This window comes from Cajanus cajan, chromosome 9 (assembly GCF_000230855.2).
Source record: "Cajanus cajan strain Asha chromosome 9, NIPB_CcT2T_4, whole genome shotgun sequence".
In the NCBI taxonomy this organism is placed as follows: domain Eukaryota; kingdom Viridiplantae; phylum Streptophyta; class Magnoliopsida; order Fabales; family Fabaceae; genus Cajanus; species Cajanus cajan.
Genome location: NC_138525.1, coordinates 40034656 through 40045483, shown reverse-complemented (window position 1 = coordinate 40045483; position 10828 = coordinate 40034656). Strand labels below are relative to the sequence as shown.

The 10828-nt window shown below is 39.1% G+C and overlaps 2 protein-coding genes across 4 annotated transcripts; one reads left to right on the top strand and one right to left on the bottom strand.

Annotated features, from left to right (window-relative positions):
* The first annotated feature begins 1894 nt into the window (after window positions 1-1894).
* LOC109793797 (uncharacterized) lies at window positions 1895-5996 on the top strand. Its single transcript, XM_083064330.1, has 4 exons — window positions 1895-2017; window positions 2114-2287; window positions 2432-3465; window positions 5915-5996. Exons 1-4 carry the CDS (start codon window positions 1895-1897, stop codon window positions 5994-5996), a joined length of 1413 nt encoding a protein of 470 aa, XP_082920456.1.
* A 958-nt stretch (window positions 5997-6954) lies between these two features.
* Window positions 6955-9765, bottom strand: LOC145949326 (auxin response factor 3). Of its 3 annotated transcripts, none has more exons than XR_014429791.1 (4): window positions 9608-9765; window positions 8408-8492; window positions 8072-8162; window positions 6955-7277 (listed from the first exon to the last, which is right to left on the bottom strand). XR_014429791.1 is itself a non-coding variant. In XM_083063975.1 (4 exons), the coding sequence occupies exons 2-4, from the start codon at window positions 8441-8443 to the stop codon at window positions 7097-7099; spliced, it is 303 nt and encodes a 100-aa protein (XP_082920101.1). In that variant the 5' UTR covers window positions 8444-8492; window positions 9608-9765; the 3' UTR covers window positions 6955-7096. The 3 variants fall into 3 exon arrangements, 1 of the variants encoding a protein (XP_082920101.1); XR_014429792.1 differs by having other exon boundaries at window positions 6955-7269; XM_083063975.1 differs by having other exon boundaries at window positions 8072-8157.
* Window positions 9766-10828: the final 1063 nt, after the last annotated feature.

Genomic DNA, 10828 nt, shown 5'->3' with positions numbered 1-10828 from the left:
TTTTTTGTGCAAGGTTAAGACTAAGTACTTAGAGGATTATGTATACAAATTGAACTTTGGAGGGAGGTGAGCTACTAAGAGCCACTTAAAAACCAAGCCTCTTCAAATAAAAATTACTAATCCCCTTTGTTGTTAATCTCTACCAAATTCTTTTCAATGAAAAAAAAAATTATTTTTGATGTTTTATGAACTATGATATACTAGTCGTAGGAAAGCAATTTAACACAAGAATTAAACAAGAAAATAAACTACCTAAACGTGTCCTAGGGTGAGAGCTTGAGAGATACCAAAGATCAATCAAGGACCACTCCCACCAAGTGCTAACGAAAATTCTAAACCTAAGGAGAGATGGTTGTGTACCAAAGACACTCCGAAGACACTCCTTTAAATGGCCAAATACAAGGTATAAACAAGGCTAAACAGCAAAGAACAAGTGGCTTAAAAGAATTTTACAAAAACAGCCACCAAAAATTAGTGAAGAATTAGAGACCAATTTTGTAATGAAAAATTCAAATTAGTAAGGAAAAATTTAGTCTCTAAATTCGTCACTAATGCTCCTCTTTTTTTTTTTTTTAAATTCAATTACAAAGCAAATGAAACTCCAATGTGTCTCCTCGGATGTGTATAAGTCCAGCAGCCACCGAATTCTAGCCAGAAAAATGTTTAGTGTTTGAGTGTTTGGTAGCCAATCTGAAAGCTCTCTTGTTTCCCTTCCTCCTTCTTTCCTTAGTCCTCTTTTGATGACCCTTGTAGAACTAGCTTCTATGGAGATAGACTAGATCAAAACTTAGGTCACACTTGAGTACAAAAATAAGCACAAACAGCCAAGAGAATTGAGATTTAAGGAAGACAAGAATAGAGTTTAGGAGAAGACAATATAGATGAACAATGAACAAAGAAGTAGCTAGAACAAGAATGAAGAGACCTGGATAGGTTCTAGAATGGATGAACAAAACCAAAACACTCAAAGATTTAATAGCTGAAAATTTTATGATGCAAACACAAATTCAAACCGAGAAGAAAACAAATGGAATTTCAAACTCCTTGATTGGCTTTTGCTTTTCAATTTAGGTTTAGCATTTTTTTTTAACCAATTTTTTTTTTGAATCTCTTTTGATCTTTCTTCTAATTTTTTTTTAATCAATTAGGAGTTGCCTTTTGCTGTCCAAAATATATGTATCATGTAATTCTCGGTCACCTTAGGAACACAAAAACCGTAACCAAAGAGAAATGCCAAATGACTAGCAACTCAAGTTCAAATTTAAAGCAAATGTGACATGCTTTCTGTACTATCCGTACTTCGAATCCGGGCTCCGAGCTCGGATTAGCAATGCGAGACGACCTCGGACACAAGTTAGACGACGTCAGCCCGGTATTTAAGTAAATCACAACTGAAACCTTGGGATCCCGCCCTAGACGGGCTCCCTCATTTAATTATATTATATCATAACATATCTTATCTCAGGCCCAAAGCCCAAGGCAAACCTAAACCACTCCAAGGTACGTGCATTATATATACGAGACTATTATTCATACAAACCCTAACTTTGGCATCGGAGTCTCTTTTGCAGGTACCACCCCCATCTTGGAGCATCTACGTACCAGCGAAGGAGGCTCACCGATCTTACTGGACGGATCACCTCTACGACCAAATTCCGGTAAGAACATTTGGCGCCCACCGTGGGGCCGATCAAGATAGCTCTTATCGGCCACCTGTATGGTTTCTACTAGAAGCCATACCAGACGAGCAATAGACAACGCGAGCCACTCAACTACCATGGACAGCGACGCTGCAACCCTGAGGCGGCTAATCGACCAAGTCGAGCAGATGTGACAACAGCACGACGCCGACCTTCGAAATATGCGTGCCCAACACGAAAATGACCTTGCAACGATGCGGACCGCCAATGAGGCAGACCTCGCGGCATTACGTGCCGAGAATGAGCGCATTCGCGCCCAGCTCCCTCGACACCACTCCAATCAACCTCTACACGAGAGCGACACTCATGAGGAAGAGGCACATTCAGCCTCCCAATCCCAAGCGACGACCAAGGCACCAACTTCACGGCCTACCACGCACTGATCTCACGCATCGACATACATATCAGGGCAGGGTACCAGCAGAGCCCCCACTCATGTTTCTAAGGGCCAACAACCATTCCGCCGCCATCCTTTTGTGGACGGCATCATGGAGACCCCACTGCCCCGCGGGTGGAAACCCCTCCACCTCGACCGCTACGATGGCACAACAGACCCCGACGAACACATCGACTCGTATACAACCCAGGTAAACCTCTACACTAACAGTGACGCTATATTGTGTAGGGTTTTTCCGACCTCACTCAAGGGACCCGCACTTCATTGGTACACCCAACTACCGGCCAAATCCATCGACAGCTTTAGTACCTTGATACAGTGATTCATGGCACAGTACGCCACCAGCCGACCTCACCATACAACCTCGGCCGCCTTGGCCAACTTAAGGCAGAATGACGACGAACCTCTGCGAGCTTTCATGGAACGCTTCTCCAGCATCTTGGTGAGAATCCGGAACTTGAACCCCGAGGTCGCCCTGCACGCCATGCTCATGGGACTCAAACCCGGGTCATTCGTTGACAACCTATGTCGCGATGCCCCCCGCGACATGGACGAACTGCGCGCCCGCGCCGCCGGCTATATTCAGATGGAAGAGCACTCGGCCTTCCGTGACCAGGTTCGCGGAAAAGGCCCCATGAAACCGGAACAGGGCCACAAAGATAAAATAAAAGTCAATAATGACAACCAATTCAAGAAGCCGGCCAGAGCAAACAGAGGCGGGAGGTACGACTTCTACACTCCCCTGAACGCCCCAAGAGTCCACATCCTGGAGAAAGCCAGCAACAGCAACCTACTAGCCCTTCCGCCACCCGGCCACACTCCCAACAGCACCGACAAGTCCAAGCACTGTCGGTACCACAGGAACCATGGCCACACCACAAAGGAGTGTCGCACGCTCCGGGATCGTATCGAAGAACTCATGCAGGCAGGCCACCTCGGCCAGTACGTCCAACGACAGCAAAGTCACCGAGGTGGCTATGGCGGCTGGGGACGAGGGAGAGGTCGCGGGTCAGGAGCTCGCACAGACCTACCCACAGGGTCCCAGCAACATGCTAGCGGCGTAGTATACGCCGAAATAAGTCAGGAGACAGAATCAGCTCCCTTGCAGGGAGTAATCAACACAATAGCAGGCGGCTTTGCTGGAGGAGGCGCCAGCAGCTCGGCCCGAAAAAGACACCTGCGAAGTATCAAATGTGCCCACTCTACCGTTTCAGTCTCACATCAGAGCTCGCCGCCGATATCTTTTTCTGACGAGGACTACGCAAGCGTTAGCCCTAACCAAGATGATCCTATGGTCATCGTGGTGGAAGTCGCCAACTGGGAGGTTCAAAAGACACTCATCGACCAAGGAAGTTCGGCCGACGTCTTGTACTGGCCAACGTTCCTCAGGCTAGACGTCCCCCATTCTCTCATCCAACCGCACACAAAGCCCCTAGTCGGCTTCGTAGGCGAGCGGGTTCACACCCGCGGGTACGTAGACCTACTGACAACCTTCAGAGTACCCCCAGATGCAAGGAGAATCATGGTTCGATACCTCCTCGTGGAGGCCAACACCTCTTACAACATCATCATCGGGAGGCCGACCCTGAATCATCTCGGTGCGGTGGTATCCACTTCGCACCTCACCATGAAGTTCCCAGGGAATGACGGTAAGATCATCTCCGTCAAAGCAAACCAGAAGACAACTCGGCAATGCTACACCGAAAGTCTGAGGATCTCCTCGTTCGGCAAGGAAAGCAAGGGGAGTCCCCCCACCGTAACCCACTAGATCTCGTTCTCCTTTAATGTACGAATAAAGTTGTGCACTCTTTTCCCGCCTCAATCCCCGACTGAGAGGGTTTTTAACGAGGCACATAAAAACAATCAATAAAATTATTCGTTTTCCTCAATCCATTTTCTTACCTATTACTTTTGTAAAAATCGAAATTGAACTAGCCTCTTTCACGTAAACCCGAGGTCGAGTACGAACCCCGGTACTATCGTTAAAGGTCGAATACGAACCTTAGTCAAATCCTTCACGTAAACACGAGGTCGAGTACGAACCCCGGTACTATCGCTAAAGGTCAAAAACGAACCTTAGTCAAATCCTTCACGTAAACCCGAGGTCGAGTACGAACCCCGGTACTATCGGTAAAGGTCGAATACGAACCTTAGTCAAATCCTTCACGTAAACCCGAGGTCGAGTATGAACCCCGGTACTATCGTTAAAGGTCGAATACGAACCTTAGTCAAATCCTTCACGTAAGCTCGAGGTTGAGTACGAACCCCGGTGCTCTCGTTAAAGGTCGAATACGAACCTTAGTCAAATCCTTCACGTAAACCCGAGGTCGAGTACGAACCCCGGTACTCTCGTTAAAGGTCGAATACGAACCTTAATCAAATCCTTCACTTAAACCCGAGGTCGAGTACGAACCGCGGTACTCTCGTTAAAGGTCGAATATGAACCTTAATCAAATCCTTCTCGTAAACCCGAGGTCGAGTACGAACCCGGTACTCTCGTTAAAGGTCGAATACGAACCTTAATCAAATCCTTCAAGTAAACCCGAGGTCGAGTACGAACCCGGTACTCTCGTTAAAGGTCAAATACGAACCTTAATCAAATCCTCCACGTAAACCCGAGGTCGAGTACGAACCCGGTACTCTCGTTAAAGGTCGAATACGAACCTTAGTCAAATCCTTCACGTAAGCCTGAGGTCGAGTACGAACCTCGGTGCTCTCGTTAAAGGTCGAATACGAACCTTAGTCAAATCCTCCACGTAAACCCGAGGTCGAGTACGAACCCGGTACTCTCGTTAAAGGTCGAATACAAACCTTAATGAAATCCTTCACGTAAATCCGAGGTCGAGGACGAACCTCGACACTCCCGCAAAAAGGTCGAATACGAACCTTCAACTTGAGGGAGAATACGAACCTGGAACACATTTATCCGAGGACGAGTACGAACCTCAATATTCTCACTTAAAGGTCGAATTCGAACCTTCATTAGCCAGTCTATCACAAAATGAGGTCGAGTACGAACCTCGAACACGCAAATTCGAAGCCGAATGTGAACTGCGATATCCCCACAAGGTCGAGTTCGAACCTTAATCAAACCCCTTCGCTTATCACTCCGCCAAATCGTTTAACCCATAACCCGAGGTCGAGTACGAACCCCAAACATTGAAATCCGAAGTCGGGTACGGACCTCGATGCCCTCGCCCCAGGTCGAGTTCGACCCTAATCAAATCATTTCACTCAAAATCGAGGCCAGAAGTGGACCTTAAACGAACCAAAACTGAGGTGGGGTACGGACCTCAGCATCCCCGCCTAGGGACGGTTTCAGACACTACACGCGCTTACTCGAGGTTCAAATACGAGTCCTAAAAATTCTCGTCTGCAGTCGAGAACGAACCTGATAAAGATTTACCCAACCTCATTCTAAGGTCAAAAATAGACCTCAACACACCCTCACTTACGGCCGGGTCCGAGCCTTGATAAAGCCGTTTTCATCTAAATCTGATCATCCAACCTCGACGCCTTCGTTACAGGACGAGTCTGAACCTCAACTAAATCACTTTACTCAAAGCTGAGGACGACTTCCAACCTTAGCTCAATCATTTCACTCAAATTGGAGGTCGAGTACGAACCCCAGGCGTGCAAGTTAAAGCCAAGTACGAGCCCTAGCTAAATCATTCCATCCGCGTCGAGATCAAATTCGAACCTCAGTTCAATTGCTTCACCCAAATTGGAGATCAAACTCGAGCCTCCACGAAAACCTAAGGTCGAGTCCGAACCTCGTGTCATTAAGGTCAAACCTGAACCCTCATGAAAATTTCAGAGAACGCATACAACAGACATCAAAATACGTGCGCAAGGGAAATCAAGCACAAGCGCAGTTCAATCGCTTCCCTCAAAGTTGAGGTCGGATTCGAACTCCGACAGCCTCACCTAAGATCGGATGCAAAACCTTACATATCAACCTAACAACGAGTCCGAACTCTCACCACGAATCACTCAACAAAAAACATAGGCCAAGTCCAAAGCACACCAGAGGCATTAGACAAATGCCTTGGAACACGCAAGTGTCGAAAAATCAGACGCAGTCACAGACGAAGAAAAAACACATATACATATACATTCAAGACAAGTTCACTACTAGAAAAATTAAAATTAGGGAGGGAACAAATCCGTCACTAAATTTTATAAAATTCGTCACAAAATGAATTAGTGACGAAATTTGTGACGGAACTGATTCTGTCACAAAAATTGGCGTCACAAAATCATTAGTGACGGAATGAAGGCGTCACAAAAAATATGTTTTCCGTCACTAATTACTAACAATAATTGTTTATAAATTAATAGAAATCCGTCACAATTTGTGACGATCTATAATCCGTCGCAATTTGTGAGGGATAAATCTATCGCAATTTGTGAGGGGCTATCTCCGTCACAAATTGTGATGAATAGAATCCCTCACAAATTGTGATGAACAAAATCCGTCACAAACGGTGATGACTTGAATCCCTCACAAATTGTGATGAACAGAATCCCTCACAAACTGTGATGACTAGAATCCCTCACAAACTGTAATGACTAGAATCCGTCACAAACTGTGATGACAAGAATCCGTCACAAACTGTGATGGATCTATTAGAAGAACAAAATCCGTCACAAATCCCTCACAAACTGCGAAATCTGTTATACACTAGTATAATAAATGAAATCTGTCAGTTATATTTTTTAATTATGAATATAATAAATAATTTATTAATTAATAAAAAAAGTTGAATTTATTGACTATTTGTTTGAAAAATTAACAAAATAAATAATTAAGAAAATTTTCTCAATTCTATAAAAACATGTAACTAAACACGAATATAAGAAAGTCAAACATACCATATATACAAATAACATCAAATATAACAGTTTATGACTGTAGCTGATCCCTAATGTATGATAAGTACTATAGTAAAACTTAAACATAACAAATTATAACATAATAGTAAAAGATAATGCATCCCTAAACATCTATATCATGATCATCATCTAACTCATTATCATCAGATTGTACAATGTCAGCATCACGTGTAGGAGGAGGTTGGGGAGGACGAGAAGATTGAGAAAACATCTCCATAAATTGCTTCAGTTGCTCACGAACCAACCAAGACTCTTCCTGTGAAGCACGAATCAAATCTGCATGGCTTTGCATTAAAAGATTAAAATTAATTGACAACATATAAAAGTTATGCTTCAAAAAAAGATATTATAAATAGGTAAAAATATATTATATATAAAATTTTCATAAACATAGACATTAAAATTTTCAAACATTTATCAAATCAAAATTAGAGCAACTGACCAACACAATAAACAAAATTAAAAAAATTAAAAACTCATGCACTAACAAGTAACAACATAGCAACCCACCATCCAATCTAACCAACAAGCATTAGACAAAATAAAAAATATATTAGTCGTTTACATAGAGGCATAGTATATATATATATATATATATATATATATATATATATATATATATATATATATATATATATATATATAATAACTAAATTATTATAACTAATAATTAATAATTATTAATAATTAATAATTAATAACTAAATTATTGGAAGACCATTATTAATAATTAATAATTGTACGTGAGACTGATCCACGTTTAGGAGCTTTAGAGGTTGCTCCTCCTAGTCAACAATATAAGAATTAATGTCAATTAAAACGTCCAGTTCAACACACACACACGCCAAGGATTCTTGGGTGCAGCAAGAGATTTTAATCTCTCTCTCTCTCTCTTTATATATATATATATATATATATATATATATATATATATATATATATTAAAAACTTGGTTAAAATAGGAGACAATCATGAATCACAGCTGAGGTGACAAAGATGTATTTCAAAAAAGAAAAACAAGCTTCGAGAGTAGCTAAAACTTTTTCCATACATAAACTAACAGTTTATAGATATATACCTTAGAAAGAGCACTGCATCACCAGAAACAAGATTCTTTTGGCTCACAAAAATACTCCAACCAGTAGTGAGTAGATGGCTTCTTGGCTGACCTGACATATTACCACATCGATTTTGTGTACCAATTAGTGTCTGTTTGCTTTAGTTTTTGGTAGAATTGACTTTGAACAGTTGAACATGATTTAGATGTCTATCTAAATTAATTTTAGCCACAGATTTTATCTTGGAACATGGTACAGTGTGATAAATTGATTCTCAATGTAAACCAAATGGGGGCCTTAGTCAATATATGAAGATTGAAGTCACACTTCACACCTTGTTTTTCTAATTGCATTACCTCTGTAAATGTGACGAAATTTCCACTCCACACCATGCAGGTCTTTGGCAACAAGCTCTTGTGAGGGCCTCTGCTGCTTATAATCCTGTAGCAGTAAAAGTAAAAGGAATAATTCACCAAGTTAAGCAAGGTTATTAAGTCAAACTTTGGTCTTTTCCGATAATCTTCTCCATGAACACATAACAAAGTAAGAAGGTAAAATGAACTAAACTAAAAATTAAAAAAAGGTGTTCTACGGAGGTCGTTTTCTTCTTTTATGAAGATTGTTATAAACACATTATTGAGCATCCCACACACTCAATAAATTATTAGAAAACATAACACTGAAGAACTATGTTAGAAGATGAAGTAAACAGGTATGAATTAGTTATATACTAATAAATTATATTACTTATTCTTGGCTTCTTGCTGCAGCTGAGCATTTTTGGCAAAGTCTGAAGCAACAGGCTCAATGAGATGCCTAATCCCAAAACAGAGCCAAGCATACAGGTTGAACATGTACAGGTCTAGTTGTAATAGTCGTAGTAAGTTAGTAAATAAAACTCCATAAGAGCCTACTTTTTGTTTAAAATTTATCTCAGACAAGAAATGGGAGGCTTTTCCAATTAGAAGCATATGCACCATGTCATGGAAAACAACAAAGCATTAAGAAGCTGCAATGAGCAGTAATCCAAATTAATGTTCTTACTCACCAGTACAGACGTGGAGAATTTAATAAAAATCACTTTTAAAGAATAAAAATCAAAAGTATAAAAATTAAGCTCACATTTTAATAAAAATCCAATCATTATTTATACAAGCCCTAAAATTAAGCTCCGTAACTTCCAATGCCTTAAAAATATTGAACCATGCAGCAGCTGTACAAAACAAATACTCCAATCGAAACGAAAACAATCAAATCCACCCATCCATCACATAAAGAAGTGAAGAAAAACAACGCAACAGAACAAAACGCAGAGCACAAAGAAAAGAGAATTAAATTCTAAAGACAACGCAACAGAACAAAACGCAGAACAAAACGCAGAACATAAAGAAGTGAAGAAAGAGAATGCAACTCTAAGGAGCAGCGAAAACGCCGCTACTCACATTTGGAATTTCTTTTCGAAAGAAGAATTAAATTGAAAAGCGGAAAGAAAAGAAAATGCGGAAACCCTAACGCGAGTAAAAGAGAGAGTTGAGAGTAGCGGTTTCAGCACTTACAATGATTCTCGAAGGCTCCGAGAGAAAAGAAAATGCAGGCGTTTGGATACGCAGAGAATAGAAGGGTGGTGTGCAGAATTTAGGTTTTGTAAAGGATGAGACCACACCACTTTTTATTTTATTTTGCTTTTCACTCCTTTAACCTACTCAGATTCACAACTTTGGCGGTTGTTTCATTTTTATTTTGTATTCTTATTATTATTTGAATTTTCCAAAAATACCAATAAATTAAAACATCGAAAGAAACCTATGAATAACAACGGTCATTTCTTTAAATGGAAAATTAAGTAATCATAGTCCTTAATTACTAACATACGTAATACCCATATGTAATAATAATATTCAAATTAACTACTGATAAAAAAATTATTCATAATTAACTTTTTATTAATGATTAATGATATTTATTTTATATTTTCCATTCACTTTAGAATAAAAAAATATAGAAAATCATAGGTTAGGTTGAGAAGAATATATATATATATATATATATATATATATATATATAATATGAATTCAAATATTATTTAAGTTTAATTCAAATATTATTTAAGATATTTCTATTTATCAAATTCATTTTTTTATATAAAATAACATAAATATAAATTGTCGTTTCAATAATTTCTAAATTAATTTTTAAAAATTTTAATATATAATCATATTTTATTATAAATTCAATTTTAAAATTAGCCTAATTTTGAATTTTGAAATTTATATAATTTTTATGGGTTTTTTCATTACAAAAATATAAATAACTAAATTTATGTTATTTTTAATATTTTATTTGGAAAATTATTTTCATTTGAGTTTTTTCCACACAAAAAATTATAAAAAAAATCTACAATAAATTATTACGTTTAGTCATTTTTTTAATCTAAATCATGTTTACTAATTTTTTAAAAAAATAAATTTAAATTTATTTATAACTTAACTAAAGATAAAAGAAATACAAGGGTTTTGATCTCCACTTTATTAAAAAATAACCACCATGTAGTAGTTTTGCTAGTTATCCAATTTTACAGTATTATTAGTTTTTATAATAAAAATATGACATAATTTAAAACAGATAAACTATTGACGGTTGAAAGAGGATGGAGCAAAGCAATTCTTGCATTTCAAAATCAAAGTGTTTAGGGTTTATCAAATATGCATTCCAATTCATCATAGTAGTAGTACTTTCCATTTTCATTCGAATTAAATCTTCGATATAAGGTTCTCAAC